This window comes from Pyxicephalus adspersus, chromosome 6, assembly GCF_032062135.1.
Source record: "Pyxicephalus adspersus chromosome 6, UCB_Pads_2.0, whole genome shotgun sequence".
Lineage (NCBI taxonomy): Eukaryota > Metazoa > Chordata > Amphibia > Anura > Pyxicephalidae > Pyxicephalus > Pyxicephalus adspersus.
This window is the reverse complement of record NC_092863.1, coordinates 69,462,414-69,480,960: the sequence shown is the minus strand read 5'-3', so window position 1 is coordinate 69,480,960 and position 18,547 is coordinate 69,462,414. Positions and strand designations below refer to the sequence as shown.

General features: G+C 36.7%; 1 protein-coding gene and 1 long non-coding RNA gene across 6 annotated transcripts in view; both read right to left on the bottom strand.

Moving 5' to 3' along the window:
- CHD1 (chromodomain helicase DNA binding protein 1) overlaps positions 1-18,547 on the bottom strand; it is a 36,312-nt gene that overhangs the window by 16,103 nt on the left and 1,662 nt on the right. For 3 of the 5 annotated variants that reach the window (XM_072416128.1, XM_072416130.1, XM_072416125.1), the window contains exons 2-15: positions 13,947-14,107; positions 12,923-13,112; positions 11,607-11,738; positions 10,317-10,384; positions 8,512-8,676; positions 6,645-6,898; positions 5,901-6,126; positions 5,195-5,295; positions 4,789-4,967; positions 4,446-4,573; positions 3,885-4,101; positions 1,940-2,029; positions 941-1,131; positions 659-847 (exon numbers count right to left, since the gene is read on the bottom strand). In XM_072416128.1, coding sequence (XP_072272229.1) covers positions 659-847; positions 941-1,131; positions 1,940-2,029; positions 3,885-4,101; positions 4,446-4,573; positions 4,789-4,967; positions 5,195-5,295; positions 5,901-6,126; positions 6,645-6,898; positions 8,512-8,676; positions 10,317-10,384; positions 11,607-11,738; positions 12,923-13,112; positions 13,947-13,993 — 2,177 coding nt within the window. In that variant the 5' untranslated portion in view covers positions 13,994-14,107. The remainder of the gene's footprint in view (positions 1-658; positions 848-940; positions 1,132-1,939; positions 2,030-3,884; positions 4,102-4,445; positions 4,574-4,788; positions 4,968-5,194; positions 5,296-5,900; positions 6,127-6,644; positions 6,899-8,511; positions 8,677-10,316; positions 10,385-11,606; positions 11,739-12,922; positions 13,113-13,946; positions 14,108-18,547) is intronic. The other 2 variants (XM_072416127.1, XM_072416129.1) reach the window with 1 other exon arrangement.
- LOC140332570 (uncharacterized) lies at positions 16,091-16,783 on the bottom strand. The gene is made up of 2 exons (XR_011921176.1): positions 16,317-16,783; positions 16,091-16,274 (listed from the first exon to the last, which is right to left on the bottom strand). It is a non-coding gene; the product is annotated as an uncharacterized lncRNA (long non-coding RNA).

The window sequence follows — 18,547 nt, the reverse complement described above, 5'->3', positions numbered from 1 at the left end:
TTTGGTCAGTGTTATACGAAAAAGTGGCTTTACTTTTTTAAACATTCCCACTGTCTTGGGAAAATCATTTAGAACCAGGAGAAATCATTTGGACCAAAAAGAGTTTGAAAAAGGCTTAAAATTAAGGTGGATGAATAAGATTATATTTTGATTTTTAAACCTTTGTAGAACATAAAACAAGACAAAAATTACCCAAAACCTACATCCTAAAAACAGACTTCTTCAAAGCACCAAAAAGCCTGAGCTTCGTTTAAGGGAGCATACAGGCTTTTTCACATGCCATCTACTTCAAATAAAAGAAAATCATCAACAGCTCCTTCTCTTGCAGCCTCTTCCATGAGTCACACTATTCTACGACTACATGCACTGACGTCATTCTCTCTACAATTAAAGGCTGCTATCCTGCACTGAAAGTTGGCAGAGAAAACGGTTTTCCTGTAGCCTCTTAAACAAGCTGCTCTGTGCCAGGCACCAACATCATTCCCTACAATTAAGGAGAGCTATCCTTCAGCACCAAAGTTCTAAACCCTACCATTCTGCTGTGGCTATTATGAGGAGTAGTAGCTATACCAGGGTTCTCCTTTCTAAATTACTTTTTTGTGACGGGACCCTTTAAAGTGCGAAAAGGAAGAAAAATGAAAATACCAGTTCCACTTACTTATAGTACTGTTTCTGCAGAGCACTCATCTCTATCCTTAAAATCTGTTCTACTTTTGCAGGTAAAGACTTCTCCACATCTTTTTTCACTCTTCTTAGAAGGAATGGCTCGAGTTCTTTGTGGAGACTGGCATAGCCATATTCTCTGCCCTTGCCATGTTCCTCTTCAAAGTCTTCCCAAGAGGAAAATCTAGAAAACAAAGCAACTTTTGTCAACCTACTTCTCAAAATATTGCCTTTTTTATTTATTATTTAGAATATCATAGGGACCTTTACAACTTACTTTTCTGGCATGATGAACTGAAGCAGGGACCATAGTTCTTTAAGTGAATTCTGCAATGGTGTTCCAGTGATGAGAAGGCGGTGATTAGATTTAAAGTCTATCAGGGTCTTATACAAAAGGGAATCATCATTCTTTAACCGATGAGCTTCATCAACTCCTATGAAAGCCCAGTTAACACCCCCTAGAAAAGACTAGAGGAGGAACTTGTATTAGTAATGTACTCAGATGCTGCACATAGGTTCACAATAAAGACATGCACCATACTAAATAAAAAACCCAAACAGAGCTGCAGACCCATCAAGTTATATAGAGTAGCATATAAAGCACAAAATGATGCATAAGAAGGATATCATAGTGATCAAATAACAATAAAAAATTCTTCTAACGCTCCAGGTATTGAAGCATTCTACACTGACCAGAGTACCCTTCACACAGAATGACGACATAGCAGGGCAGGGCCATTAGAAGTGCTCCAGTCATCTATGTGCAGTTTACACAATAAACACATTTAACACCATGCCCTTAATAAAGATTTAAATAAACATTTTAGGAAAAATGCACTTAAATGTTTATGACCAGAATACAGCTTACAATATACATCTGCTCATACACTTTGCACTGCTATGCATTTAAGCTTTAGATAAACTAAATGAGTTGCTAAAAATTCGCACAATTATGGGTATATTCACAATTAAATTAAAGTTTTTGTTTTCTTCATCTGCATCTGGATACTTAAAGTGAATATTTACAGATTTATGGTGAGTAGATGCTTAGCTTCTATAGCAAACAGCCCACCATGTTAAATGGATGATAATCTAAACTATTTGAATTACAAAATGTCAAAAAATTCAAACCACAGGACTATTATGTCATTGTAGTGCAACATATTGGTTAAGATGGGTTCTATGTGGTAGGGGAACCACCTACAAAGGCCAAATTCCATCCTGGACGCTAAAGAATGCATAAAGCAGACACAACAAAATGTGCCAAATTACTTACTTTATCCTTAAGCAGGATCTCATAGGTCGTTAATAAAACATTGAATTTTAACCTTTTGGTCTGAAGGTGCATCCATTCATGAGTTCTGATCTGAAACACAATAGCAAAATCCATTAAAATAGAAGACTCCAGTAATTTGCTTAAAGGGTGCTCCATTTATTAAAGTAAAACTAAATTCATCAATATACTGACAAAAAAGTCACAATCGCTTAATAAAATTCACCAAACTTATGCAAAATTGTTCACTTTTCAAAGCACTTTGCTTTCCATAATAACCATACAGAGCTGAGCAACCACCCCCTGAAGTAGACGTTATCTTATACCTGACACTGGAAAAGAAATAAAGGGGAAATTCTCAATGACCATTTATTTGGGGACCTACACATGTCCATTTATAAGGAGAGCTGCTTTTTTTTTTTTTTGTTATAAAGAAAAACATTTTATCTGGTAGTTCCATCACTAGCTTTATAAACCAAATAGATTTACATCAACTACTAAGTGACTAAATCATATTCATTTAGACTAAAGACTGCAGAAATGTGATAACCTAACCCTTGATTACAGTTTCTTATCACTGCTCCCACCCTAGAGCATGGAGAGGATTGCAGCATTGAACAATGATCACACAGCATTACCACGTAATGCTGTTGTGCATTTGGATTTACCCGCCCTAACGGTAATCCAGAGTGCGACTTAGGGTGGATGTTACCTGCAAAATCCTGAGTCACACTCGGGGTCGCTTAAAATTAAAAAAACCCCACTTACCTTTTTCTGTAGTCGTCCCCCGGCGTCCTGCTCGTCCCCGCAGGTCCTGGGGACACGTCCTCCTCCAATCTTCAGCCGCAAACTGCAGAGACGATCTCTGGGGTTTCCCGGTGACGTCTGTGCAGGCAGGAGGATGGGCGAGAAATAATTTTGTATTGGATTCAATACAAAATAGCTGTATTAAATCCAATACAAAATATAATATATATACACACACACATACAATTATATTATATATATATAATTTACATGCCACTGGTACAGTTATATTACATGTTTCACTATTTTTTTAACAGATTTTTGAGTTTCTTTTATTTAAAGTTTATTATAAAATTTTTTAAATATTGGACATATTTCAGTGAATTATGACTAAGAATTATAGCCTATAATGTAAAATAAATTTCCATGCCAAAAAATGTAACTTTTTGCATGGAAATACGGACAGAATTAGAACGCTAGGGGGGTTAATAAATGCTATGTATTCAATCTATTTAAAAAGGTAAAAACTCTTTTGTAAATGTCATTTACTTGACTTTTGTGCAGGTCCAAAGCATTCACATTAAGTCAATGTAGTGAAACAGGTTCTCTTTTGTGGAATGTTTAAAAAAGGATTTTCTTTTCAGCTCACATTTACTAACTCAAACTCCTGTCGGGAGATCATTTTCTCATGCCCTAAACCTGTTGAATCCTACCGTCTCAGTCAGGTCACTGAAGTTTAACTTAACTTAGGAGGGATAAACAATATATTTTTTTTAGTAGTAAAACTATGGTCAATACAGTATACCACTTTAGAATTATGTGTAAATGTAAAATGACTTTAGAGTTGGAGATATAAGAGGGGCCAATAAGTTAATGCATAACCAGAACGCCTCAGGCAAAGCACCTTCAGTCACAGAAGATGAGCACACAGAATGGGTTAAAGTTAACTCCAACATATATGTGAATTTATACACAAACATTTGTAAACCATTTTCCAGTTTAAATACAAGCAACACAATATTCAAGTTAACTTTTGTTTAAATACGCAAATTTCGCCTTAAGGCTAACAGACTTTATTGTGCCCAGTGCAACAAATCATCATTTGTGCATCAAGCATACAAATTGTTAATGGTGAGGATCTACAAAGGAAAATGTGATATCCACCATAAAGATTGTACGGAAGGTTGTTTGATAAACGTACCACATTTCTGCTACCAATATCTCCCAAATATACAACAGCATTCATTAAAGGTGCCCAGATCTGAATTTCTCTTTGCCAGGAGGTTAACGTTGAAAGGGGAACAACAATCAGAAAAGGTCCATATAGTTGGTGTTCATGGAATAAGTAATTTAGGAAAGAAATAGTTTGAATTGTTTTTCCCAATCCCATTTCATCAGCCAGAATGCAACTGTTTCCCCTGAAAAGAAGGAGAAAAAGAAAATGTCAAATACATCTGGTACCTGTGCTCTGCAGTACATCAAATAATGTGGTTATTGCAATAGAAAATGGACTAACTCAACTAACTGCATTTAAAGAACAAATTACATGGCTGAAAGATCTTTGGGCAGTGAAAAGAAAAGTTTGTAAAGCATATCATTTTACCTTCCACAAAGCTTAAAAAAAAAAAAATCCAGGAGAAGCAACTTTTTTTTAAAAATACAAGCTATAAATAAATAACACACTGGATTTTAGCAATAAACCCCCCCTCCCCCCCCCATTATTTGTCATTAGACTAAAGTCAAGACCAAAAAAAATACTTACTTGCACCATGAGTGAGCAAGCCAGTTTAAGCCATTAAGCTGGTAGTCCCTAAGCTCCAGTACATCAGTTCCTCCAATATATGATGGTTGCTTCTTCAGAGCAACAAACCGTGGCCTCTGTTTCAAAACCTGTAAGAAACATTTTTGCATTAAAACATTTTAGAAAAAAATGTTTTGCTGTTGAATCCCAGAATTATTACAAAGTGAAAAATGTGTCTAGATTCCGCTCAGTTGATCGTTCAGACACAGTAAATTGATATGGGCTACCATCAAGTGGCTGTGTGCAAAGCCTTTCACTGTAGCATGACCCCCATTTTTCATCTGTGCATCCCACATTTCCTTACCTTGCATTCTTTGAAGGGAATAGTTTTGGACTGATTTCTGCAAACATATTCATCAATGCGTGCCTGAAACTTTTTAGCAATAAGTGCTCCATCCTCCCAACTGCACTCTGAATATGGAAGACCTTGCCACTTGCAGAAATAATCAGGGTATCCAGCTGCAGATTTCTGATTTGAATGAGCTGCAAAAATCAAAACATTCCTTATTAAACAAAATAACACAAGACCAGTAACTTTAATTAAAATCTAAAAAAAATTTTTATCCTAATAAAATGAAATCTGTTGCAACAGTATGGATATGCATTAAATACAGTTTATAGACATAAAAACAACTACTATTGTAAATTACACAAACTCCCACCAATCAAGCACTAGAATTATGCCATCAACATAATAAAGAAACCTTTACCTATGATTCGCTCCACAATTTGATACTGTTTGTGAAGGTCATCAGTAAGTTCCTGTTGACAATTATAATACTCAATATCCTCAGGTGATGCTGCTTTAAACCTTTAAAAAAACAAAAAACAGAATGAGTACTGAACTAAATTAAATGTAAAAGATATATTTACCTTTTAACACATTATTCTTAGTAATTGGGAAAACCAAGCATTTTTGCAAATATAGTTTGGGATGCTAGTTCACAAAAGCAGAGGCAGTTTAAGACCAGATAAAAAAAATCATGTTTACATTTAGATTTCCTACATTGTAAATGTAATTTAGAATTCAAATCAAGGAGTGTTATCTGCTTCACCTACCCATTTTATTTAAAGTCTTCACTGCCAAGAACCAAAAATGGCAATGACTGGGAACAAGGAAAGCATAAGATCTCCTTTTACATGTACATTGAGCTTTGCACAATTTGCATTCTAAAATGCAAGATTTGGTTAGCTAAATGTGGTTTTCTTTTACTCGAGATCACCCGTGAAAGTTTCTAAAGCCATATTTACATAAGTAATCTTTACCACAGCAAATTTTGTCATTAATTATAATGACAAAATTGCTGTGTCCCTATTATAGAAGACCATGTAGGCATTATGACCTATGCACTTCAGTAGGGAATCTATTATTTTACAGTTTAGGGGGGAAATATATATATAGTTTTACACCAGTACCATTTCTTGGTTTCTTGCTCCTTTTTCTTGTAGTTCTCCAGCTTTTTCATTCCTTTTACATTTTGCTGCTTCAGAGTTTCTTCAGTTTCCCATGTGTTGTGAATATGAGACCAACCTTTCCATTTAATTAAATACTGGACTTCTCCGAGCTCTTTTGTTTTGTCAAAGCCAGCATTAGGATCACCATCAGCTTCTATTGCATAAATGGTTGTAGTACCACCAGTAACTAAGAATGGAAAGATATAAAGAGTTACAACCCACTAATTAAAATTATAGCTACATCTAGTTTACCTGATTTAACTTAACAGTCTGAAATATATTTGCAAATTGAGATTTGGAAAATGTGGTGAGAGCACACAGTGGTAGAAATACTATATTTTAAATTGTGTACTGTTTCTAACCATATCCTTGTAACACGTGAACAATTTTTTTTTAAATTATTGTTACCAGTCAGGCTCCTATGGAATGGAGCAAAACCCACAAACTCATGCAAACCATGTATACTATATTAAAATGAAACAGTTGGCCTATGTGTATACCCCATGGTATTCACTTTGGAACTACTGGTATTCACTTTTGTACCATATACATTGGCTGTTAACCAGTAGCCTGTCTCCGGGTAAGACTCTGCAATCCAGTTGACAATAGGGCTGTGACTGAGCAGGATGCTGGCTGTATTTACACTTTCACATTGTTTGCACAATGAACCTTAAATCGCATTTAAAGATTTGAAACACAAATTACCTCCTTTTCGCCCAAAACGAGAGTCCATTACTCTTTCAATTGTTTCAAACTCGTCTTCCTCTGGTTGAGGGACATCCTCACCACACACTTCCAATAAGTCATCAGAATCTGTTTTCATCTCCTCATCTTCCTTATAACTGACATTTACAGTGGCCTGCCGCCTAGATCCTCGCTTATCAAAGTCGTCGTCATCATCTGAGGAATCTGCATCTTTTTTTTGACCACCAATCTTCTTCCCATTTTTAGCTTTGGACCTGAAACAAACATATACTTCACAAACAATAGAACCAACCCCCCCCAAAAAAAGGATACAAATACCAAGACTATGTAGACCTAACTTTACATAAACCATCCTAATATTTAGGCTGCAAACTTCTGTAAAAAGAAAATTATTTGACTCGTGAGTGGACTCCGTTAGGCTTCCCTTTCTGGAGTGATTTTAAAGAATTTCCTCAAACCAACAAAAAGACTAAATCCTGCCAGCTTGTTATGGGTCTGCTCTGGTGCCTTTTCCTAGTTGTACATGCATAGTGCAGTAGATGTCATCTGTTTTACATGCTTATAGCAATTTAACTGGCACCTATAAATAAAAAGCTCTATACTAACAGTATGCATGGTACTGAATATGTAATTTGCATTATGCTTACACTAATTCAACTGGCACCTGCAAAATATACACACAATCTGTGATTCATTGCAACAGGACACATCATTCTGCCATATTAAAGTATTGAATGTAAAACATCACTTCCAAGACCACCTCTGATGAGATTTCAACTAAATCTTCATCCATCATCTGAATACCTACTTTCATCAGAACCTTATCATAAAGGTTTCCTATTGCATGTCAGTTAAAAAAAACCCAAAAAAAAACGTCAAAATGCAAAAAAGGCTAGAGAAGAAATGAAGGTAGATAACACCAAAGGGCAATTTTAAATAGTTAATGGTTTGCAGTCAGTTATCTTTAATTAGTTAGCCTTTTAAATGCATTGTTCAACCACCAAATTAAAATCCTGATTTTAGCCTTATTACCTTTTTTATTGTATGCTGCTTCCCGCCTCTTAGATTGTTACCCTCTCCCATGCCTGTGTCATTGTCTGTATCTGTCATTTGCAACCCCTATTTAATGTACAGGTAATATGTTGGTGTGGTATGAATAATGTTTAATAATACTAATAATAATATTTAGGATGCAGCCATGAGACTGGTGAAAAACAGCATTATGATTTTCTTTCAAACGAAGTGGGAAAAAATATTGTTATGCTATACACAGTCCCCGGATTAACACTTGGCTGTTTTATTGGTTATGGTATATTTCTTATGTGAAAGGATCCCACATTTCCTTTGATCCCACAACAAAAGTCTAACGTGTGTACGTAGCTTAATACTAATTTAAGCTAATTTAATGGCAAATCTAATACTATAAAGAAACTTACAATGTTACAATTAATTTTCTCACATGCTGTTGTGAAGCTACTTTGCATGAAAATACCTTTTAACAATGGAGAATCCAGTGGAGTGACCGCAGAGTAGAATAAGGACAAGCTACAAAACAATATAGGTGGACTGCATTTATATTTAATCAATTGTTAAAAGCAGCACTATACTTACAACCCATTTAGGTAAACCATCCTTCTCTGTTGAGGATAAAAACAAGTCTGTATAGCAAGTACAGTTACATCAAAATTGCAGTCCGCTCCTTACATGTGCTGATGTATTTTCATTCAAGAAATAATAAAGATACATTGTTCTATATATGGCTATGAAAGTGAAATACATTCATAATAAATGCTTACACTATAGCTCTGAAGCTTCCTAGTTATATAGCAATTAAAGAGAGGAAAAACCATCAGAATCTAGCCCTTACCTTTTTTGAGATTTCTTGTTTTTTACTTTAAGGCTCGGTTCATAATCAGATTCGCTGTCCCTACTGCTGCTTTTCTGTCTATCCCCCCCTGAGTCGGAATCTGAACTGGAACTGGTCGATGAAGAGCCACTATCAGAACCTGAGCCGGACATCTGCCAATCTTCACTGTACATATTGAGAGGGCGGAAATGGTGAAAAGTTAACATGCAAGCTTGCTTCAGACACGCACACAAACCACAAAAAAGGGAGCAGCTCCCCACTGAATCACCCATTCTTAATCTCTTATTTGCCAAAGCAATCCTACTCCATATAAACACAAAATACATAGCGTAATGAACACCCTAATATTCAATAGTAGGCCCTGATAATTATTCCTGATTTGCAGATATGCTGGTAAAAATGTCCTTACTTTTCCCTACACACACACAAAAAAAAATCCTTCTGAAAGGGGGTCGGTCTGGTCATGAAAAAGTTAAAGCTGGCATGTGTTAAAACTATTCTTGCATTGTAATCAATCCATACAGCAAGGGTTAAACACTCAGTTCAGTCTATGTTACCATTAAAAGAAAGGTTTATTCGCTTTATTCCTTGCTCTTGCATGCTTCTTGTTCTCAATTCAACCAGTACCATTCTTTTCTGTTTCTGTTCAGCACACAGTCACAGACATTCTGATGCATCATTACAATACAGGACAGGAAGTACTGCCTTGTAAAGATGCCTAGGGCCACTAAAAGCCCTGAGATTTTAAGGAAAGGATACAGCCGATTGCCAAGGAGCAGAGAAACAGGACAAGTGAAAGTACTTTTATTATCCTAGATGTAAATGTAAGGTTTTGGAATATCCATGGTGTTACGCTTTAAATACTAAAACTTAAGTTTCATAACGGTCCCTAAGCTAAAACTGGCCCAATAGATTTTAGTATGACCTTGAGAAACACAAGGCTGCAAGCCGTCACCTTGTTTTCCCCACTACTGAAGTAATGGAAGGCCAAATTTACAGAGGGGAAAAAGAAATGTTCGCATTAGGGAATCTATGTATAATAGTAAGATGCAACTATAATGGTAACAGGTGAACTAGGCCATTATTTAACATAAAACATATCTGGTTGCAAGAATTGGAGATATTGCAGAATTTTTGGGAGTGTCTCAATTCATACCAATACCCAAAAACTAAAAAATGTATTTTTACTGGGTTTAAACTTACAATCATTTAGAAGATAACCATTCAAAGCTATCAATGACAAACACCTGATACGTCACACAAAAACACACACATCCTGTACTCCATGTAATTGCACAACAGATTTATACACTATACCAAACAGTAAAACAAGGGACGTAAATAACAAGACGCTACTGCAGAATTACCCACAAGTATGCAAGCAAGAATTCAGGTTAGCACTGGCAAAACAAAGACCAAGGCAGAGCAGCTGAAACACCATAAGGAATACTAAAGCCAGACTTCAGACTAACACAGCTAAGTGCAAACCTGAGACACGGAAAGGCTCAAGGTTCAGAAGTAAACTGCCACCAATAGAAAAAAGTCCAGGGTGATTGTCAATGAATTATGTCAAGTTAATAAACAAGCACACAGTTTTGCTCCAAATTAAGTAATTTGTATGAGCAAGGATACTCTGAGTTGTCAAGAGCACTCATTTTGGAAGATAAACAAAACTTGGCAGTGAACAAAGATTTGTGTAAGAAGCAATGAAAATAACACCAGCACCAAGAAGCATTTAGACAACAGACAAGGAATGGGCACATTTAGATTAGAAGCACAAACTGTTAAGTCATAAATGTACTCACTCTTTGCGTTTCTTCTTTTTACTCTCACTAGACGAGTCCTCATCAGAGTTATCACTACTAGACGAATCCTAAAACAAAAAATATGAAAAAATGAAAGGTAATGAATAATCAGTGTGTAGAGAACGAGTAGAGCAACTACAGGTGAGGAATCCTTTATTCCTAAAAATGCAAGCTACAGCACACAGGCTTATATCCCCCTAGATCCACTGCATCTCCAAATGCCAAATAGGAAAAGGTGAATATACATCAAGAAGTTTTAACTTAACAAGTTGTATGAATGGATATCTGAACCAAAAAAAACAATGTACAGTGATTAACCGAGAATTTTTCTTTAATCTGGTGGGAAGAAATTGTAGGTGGGTGGCAGCCCTGTATTGTGTCCTAACTCCTCAGTAACCACCTAAAAACTGTGTGGATACTGAAAAGTGCCGGGGAGTGCGTCCAGCTAAAAGGGGCTGGGGAGAACACGGATGTAATATATTGCAGATTACAAGTCCTTGAATGTAATTGCATTCTTTTTTCAGGCTTCCCTCTTTCTTTTAACCAGGTTATTATGTTAACACATTTCCATGGTATGTTTTCTAGTGCCTGGTTTTGTGCATCTTCACTACATTGTAAAATATAGGAACAGTAGTTTATAGAAGAGTTACCATTGTTAGTTTTCCCCCTTCAGAAGTGACAGGGGCAATGCATTTTTGACAAAAACAGATATTTTCTGTACTTGTTAAAGCAAAACTAAACTCTGTATATTCACCTGTCTAATTCCCTCCCTTCTTGCGATCTTCCCCTGGCTGGGATGACTTACACTCCTGTGCAGGCATAAGGGCGTTCATTCAGTGTCTGCAACTGCAAGGGAAGCCAGTATGTGCTGGGAACCCACTGAACTGTGCATGCACGACGATTCTGATAGCTTTATGGAGCAGTCAGTCAGGTTAGAATGAATATTGCAGGAGGAACATTGCTTGTCTATTTCTTCAATAAAACCCTGCCTGATCATAAATTGTAACATTAGGTTCACTTTAACATGCTCTTAGCCTGAGAAAAGAATGCTAATGTAGTAACCACAACTAAGAACTGATAAACCACAATAGATTACATTATATACACTTTAGGAATAAAGTAGCCTAGGTACAGTGGCAGTTCATTTAACAAGGATATTGGAAGGTCGAGTGTATTACCTTTGGTAATATCAGTTGGACTAACCTTTTAAACCAACTATTTATGTGGCTTACTTATACAAATGCAAATACACATGGCAAAATTCAAGATTGGCATTATAAATGTACACACCTCTTCTGAGCCACTATTTGAGGATGCTGCTGGTTTCTGCTGTATTTGTTGTTGTTGCTGCTGCTGCTGCTGCTGCTTTCTCAACATGGCTGATTTCTGTACAGCAAGAATACTGGGATTTGATTTCCAGAACTGAACAAAAAAAGTAAAAAATAGTAATTAGATATGAATTACAGTTGTAAATCATAGTTGTAAACAAAAAAAACAAAAAAATAACACTATTAAAATTTACATCTCTAGCTTTATGCATCTATTTGGTCATTGTAGCCCTAAGTAGCAATATCATTTATTTATTACAACAGCAGCATGATTAAAAGGATACGTGAACATATCCTTACAATCTCGTCATCAATCTAAAACACTCTCCCCCTCTACAGATTCATACTTTCAGTGATCTGATGGGAAACACATTTTTATACATCATTATTTTTATACATCATAAAACATGTGGCCAGCCAGTGGATGTAAACAAATGATGTACTAGCACACTCAGATCTTATATGGATAAGTAAATGGAAGCAAGAGGGTTGGATTAGGTCAGACCAAAAAAAAGAGGATGGGACATAATGTATTATAATTAAGGAATGATTGCACAATGCATTGACAATGTGCTTGATAGATAGGTATTGGCCGGGAAGACCATGGAAAAACAGACAGACAGATGTATAGGTTAAATGCCAGGTAAAATTAGATTTCTGATGGATAAAATTAATACACAGCTCAAAAAAACATTGCCCACCTTTGTGGTAAAGATCATTCCACTATAATGCGGCAGTACTGTGCCAACAGATATCATCAACACTTCACAGGTATTAAACTATTTACACAATATAAACCAAAGCTTTATTACATCAATATGTAATATATTTGAAACAAACAAAAAAATAGTTACAGGAATATAAAGAGACTCTGAACAATATTCTACACAGTAAAGTAGCATTAGAGTGAAGGTACATTCAGTAGTACCCAAATATCTCCTTGATTCTCTTCCTGAGGAACAAACCTAAAATTCTAGTTGTACAAATAAGAAAACACAGTTTGTTTTTGCACTTTGACTGGCCATCCATCACACTGTCCGGGGTCAATCAAGGCACAAAAGGCAGGAGCTATTGGGCCAAGTGCATACCTCTTAGTGGAAGTTTATATTGAGACTCTGGAACAGAATTGATGTTCTGGAAACTTTAATCAAAAATAATTGTTCTAGTAACCTAATTAATTTTTAATCACATTTGCTGAACTGCATGGCAAAAGTCTACTTTTAACATCACAGCCATGTGTTCTGTCTGAAATATTAGTGTTTAACAATGGTACATTACCTCAGCCCCATCCATCCTTGGTGGCTTTGCCTGAACAGTTTGCTTTTTTTCCGAACTATCCGATTCAGAGTCTGACTGGCTTCCAGATTCTGAACCACTATCAGAGTCACTGCTCCCAGACTGGCTACTGCTTCCATCGCTGCTGCTGCCAGATGAAGATCCTGACCCCGATTCATCATCTGATCGGCTACTGCAGAAAAACAAATGAAAATTAGACAAGAAATATATTAAAAGGTTGTTGTTAAACAGAAACAAATTGCTATGAATTGAATGGATTTCAGGATTATAAAAAAAAAAAAAAAAAAAAAAAAAAAAAAAAAAAAAAGACATAGCAAACAATATTCCAATTGTATGTAAATAATTTATGCTTGGATTTTTTTTTTAGACAGAACTTTAGGCAGATTCCAATGCCAGACAAAGTGAAAGCATTCAGTGCGCTAAGATAAATAGAACAACTATACTGAAGTGAGAATATTCCCTCACATTACCTTACTTTTTTTCTGTATAATCCCTCTTACAGAAAGGGGGGAAGCAGAAGGGCAGCTAGAGTATATACTTTGTGTATATGTACACATTAGATAAATGTCGCTAGAAATGATCTTTCCTAATATATTATTTAGAATAATAGGTCAGTCGATATATTAGCTTCAGGTAATGCCCAACCTATGTGGATATCAGTAGGGGAGAACTTCGAGCCAATTAGTTCCTAGTTTCCATAGTGCCACCAAAGCAATATGTAAGCAAGCCTCAGTTCTTTTAATGCCCAAACACAGGCTGGGGTAAAACCTAGACCAAAATCAGGAATCAGAATGTCTAGATAGCTGGGTGCACCACCCGGATCTTTTCACTAACCACACGGCTGTTTTTGGGTAGTTACTGATTAGTTAGTTGGGATACAATAAAGGTGATGCCACCCGCCTACTATTTCTTCCCACCCAGCCTAAAACAATTTCTGGGTTGAACACTACATGTGAATCTACATGTTTGCTAACAGCTTCAAGGAAGATAAGGAGAAAACCCATACCTTGAATTTCCGCTGCTATTACTTTCTTCATCGCTGTGCCCGTTCATTGTCAAAGATTCACAGTTTTAAAAAAGTATGTACAAATCCAAAAGGTAATACTTGGTCAGGATTCTTGTCCGTTAGAAAGTTAAACACTATAATACCAGCGGTTCCCGAAAAACCTGCAGAAATGAAAAAAACAGAAACATTATCAAATTGTAGGATCTGGATGGCAGAAAATAAATAATTTGCATTTGAATAATTCCACACCTAAGAAGAGTTGTGTTGGACATAGCCACAGACAAATTAGTTGTTTGTGGTGCTATGTCCATGTATTGACATGCTTTGTGATCTGCCATGCTTGTTTTCAGTCAGTAATGTAAAGCACCAAAGTCAGAGATATCCAGGCAATCTCTTTCTAGGCTCAGTGGCTACCAGAATATTTTGCCAGGTTTCAAAGTCTATAAACTGAAATGTTTTGCAACACTAAAATTACAATTTTTCACAATTTCATAAAACATTTCCAACTGATGGAATTTTGCTGCTTGAATAATAATACAAAACCAAAGTATTGGTAAATAAAATGTTGCTAGAACATTCAATAAAATTTTAAAATTGAAGCATTGTTGCGCCCATGGCCAACAGCAGATGAAAAAATACATGTCATATTCCACAGGTACATTCAGCATTACCAAAATCCTTACTTGCCACACTGTGCAGAGCATACCATTCAATACATCATTGTCTCTAGTTACTGTCATACATTTGTACATTCTGACAAGCCCATCCCATGTGCCTTCCAGTACAGTGCAACGCACAGATGTAAACCATCTGTTTTAAATGTTTTCATGCATTGCCTGCCCAAATCTAATGGGATATATTCTAAAACAATGCACCTCTGGCTACTATGGACACACCGCATCACCTTTCACAAGTCTCTTTATTTTGAGGTTTGGGACATGTATATGTCATTCTGGGAGTACTGCATATACTCTAGTATAAAAGCAACTTTTTTTTTAATTTACATTAGGATTACAGTCAAAAATCTATTCCAGTTCATACTTAGAGTAAAAAAAAAAAAAATAAGGGACCACCCCAGCTGACTTTTTTGTTTCTATTGTCTTAGTCTCATTACTTCTAGGGCTTAAATACATTTTTAAAGATATGGGTAATGGACAATAGGCACTAATGCATTATTCATCTGAGGACCCAAGTTTTCAAAATCCTCTCCGTCTGCAGAGGTCCACAACACCGGGGTCATGGTTGTGCGATCTGGTTTTTGACAAAGGAATAAGGCTACATACTTTACATGGTACATTCTTTTCTATCATGTATCGTTTCCATTCACAATGCTGGGGATGTTTTGGAGGATGGATTCCAAAATGTAAGATGCTCTGTATTTAGATTTTGTGAATGGTAATTTCATATCTCTATAAATACCGGTAGAATGTGTTGTCTATATTTCAGACATTTATATATTTAGGTGGACAATTTATGAATAGTAATATTTTTATCTTTGTATTTAAACAATTCAAGACAATGAACAGAACTATAGATCTGTTTTTAGACAAGACAATATGATATGTGTAGTGCAGATGTGAATTAGTAAGTTGCCTGTACTTTCCCCATTAATAGTAAAATGGAAAAGTAATAGTGAAAGTGCTGCCCACACTCACTTCAATGGCTGGGAAAGCAGAAAAACCACTAACATTACAAACTAGACTGGTCATGATACAGCAAAACAAAAAAAACAAAAAAAACTTTACACTCAAGTTTAAAGGTTCAAAAAAGTAAAATATTTATTGACTGCCTTATACAAATTATTAGATATTCCTCAAAACAACTACTAGACTCACAAGTGTGAAAGCCAAAGCATGACATGCAAATACAAGAACTGTTTCCTGGTTGAAGATCAATGCAAATGAATGTCAATGCAGACAGCTGCATAAGTGTAATCGGTTACTAATTATGAAACACAACCACTCTATCATGACAAGTCAGTTATACATGTGAAAAACAAGTGTAGCTTAAATTGTGTTGGGAAAAAACTATCACATCTGGATGATTTTTTGAATTTTCAAGATTTTTAACAAACTATTCCTCCTAGTTTCTGACCTAAAGAAGTAGATGTCTGTATCACTATGTCCAGTTGGATAATTGAGTCATTTTAGGAATACCGGTGAACTGCACACATCACAGCTCTCTGCTCATCCACTGTTGATGGCATGGGAAGTGACAGGCAGCAGTTATTGTGTACAAACCCTAAATGCTAGAACTAGAGAACATAAAGAGTAAGACAGGCTTCATCTGCACATGTTGGAGGAAGAGAGAAACAAAATGCAACTTTATCTGCACATGTTGGAGGAAGAGAGAAACAAAATGCAACTTTACACTAATTTAGGTGTATTCATTTTTGGGACAGTTATATCAGTCACAAAGTTCTTGCTTTGCACCAGAAAATGTTCTGCGAGTCCCTATGGTTCCTCCAGAGGTTGCTGGGTTCCTTGAGCAATTTGTGCCTCCCAGGTCAGTTTAACAGACTCTAATGATCTTTTTGACTATCTGTAAGAATGACATTTATTAAGCAGCTTCAGAGGCTTTCATTCCACTGACTACAATACTAATAAGGTGAGCCGTGGAAATCGTAATTATAGAAGGGGACCCCTGAAAACCTTGAAGTTATTTTAAGGGTTCCCCTAAAAATGTAAAAAATACTGCATAGCTTATGCTAATATAAGGAAGTAAAGTTCTGGACAGAGACAGATAGAAGTCCTGTCAAGTTTTAACCATGTGATCCCGATGAGGACACAAATGGCGACAAAGCATTTGAGGATTATGACAAGTGTTCGAACCTTTGTCCTGTTACTGTCTGTTGCCCTGACCCTGTGACAGCTGCTTTGCTCATTTCTTGCTCTGCCCCCAGGGGACAGGACAGAAGTAAAATCTCCCTAACATAATCAAGGACAGCAGCAACAACTTTAAAGAAGTATTTACACTTCCCAGCTCTTTTCATTATTAAAATAATCATGTGTTCTGTTTTCTGCATCACATGTGCTTTTATTATCTGTATTGTTTATTTCTGTCTGCAACATTTAAAACACCTTCCAAGATGATTGACAGACAGATTATTCATTTTGAGCATGACTGTTCAAGGTAATACACAAATTTAGATAAGGGTCTGCCTAGGGCTGACCAACTCCAGTCCTCGAGTGCTAGAATCCACACGCTTAGTATTTCCCTAACAGATAAATGTCAACTTAGATAAGGATTACAAAGAATCTGAAAATGTAGATTTCAGCATGTATGTTGGGACAACCATGCCTTATACATTCCCAATGTACATCATTCTTTAGATCTACCATCAACATGGGCAGTGCTAGGTGTTTGTATGGGTTTCCTCCGGGTACTCTGGTTACCTCCCACATTCCAAAAACATGTAGTTAGGTGAATTGGCTTCCCTCCAAAATTAACCTTGTACTGTATTAAAGACTATGGTAGGGACATTAAATTATGAGCTCCTTTGAGGGACAACTATTGACATGACTATAGACTTTGTACAGTGCTGCATAATATGATGGCTCAATATAAATACTGTGTAATAATAAATAACAACTACAAAATGGCTGATTTAATACCAACTGAAGAGTTGTTTAAAATGATTCTCACATTACATGGTTCTGGTAGATTGGATTGTACAATGTATGCCCAGCTTTAGAGAGGCCAATCAGGCAGACCAATTCTATACCTTGCTGACACTTCCACACCTGGTCCCAGTGTTCTATCCAATTTTGTACCTATAGCTCCCAAACTGCTGCCTAATCTTACCAACAAACACCCCTTCTTCGTGTCTAACCATAACTCTTTTTCAGGTGCCCAATCTTAGCCCTCCCACCACATTCCGCTGCCTACAAGGAAGCATTCATGCCCAGTGGCTAACCTTAAAGTGGAACGAATGTTCCAGCTTTAAAATCTGCAACCAGGGGGGCTTTATCGTGTGTGCAGCTCAGCATAGGAAACTGGGATAAGTGGCGGATTTCGGCTTCCCCTGTGGCAGCTGGGATTGAATGAAGTTCCATGCAGAAGTTACATCATCCCAGCCAATCAATAAGAAGATGACAGCTCCCTCTGACAGGAGGGGGATGAGTGATTAAAACATTGTGATCAGGCAGTAAGGTTATTTTATTGCAGAAATACTGCTTGCAATAAAGGACCTGTCTGCTTGTTTAGTTCTATTTTAATCACCCCTACTGAATGTCTAACCCACCTCGAACCTTAACCCACCACCTGGTTAGCAAATCTTACAGAACAGCGTCCATACACATGTGCAACCAGCTCCTGATCACATAACTCCAGGCAACCCTTGCTATCAAAGATGTGTATAAGAGATGGCAGCATTGATCAATGTGTGATCACAAACAGGAAGAAGCTGTCAGCAGTGACCCAGCCAAGCCTGTCTGGCCCTCCTGAAATAAGCATGTGTGTGTAAGGTTCAGGGTGACATGTGCACATGGCACTGACATGAATGCTGTATATATGGAATGGTGGAATGGTGTTTATTATAGGACAAGAATAGGGGGACACGCTGACACACCGGCCGGGGAGAGGGGGACACGCTGACACAC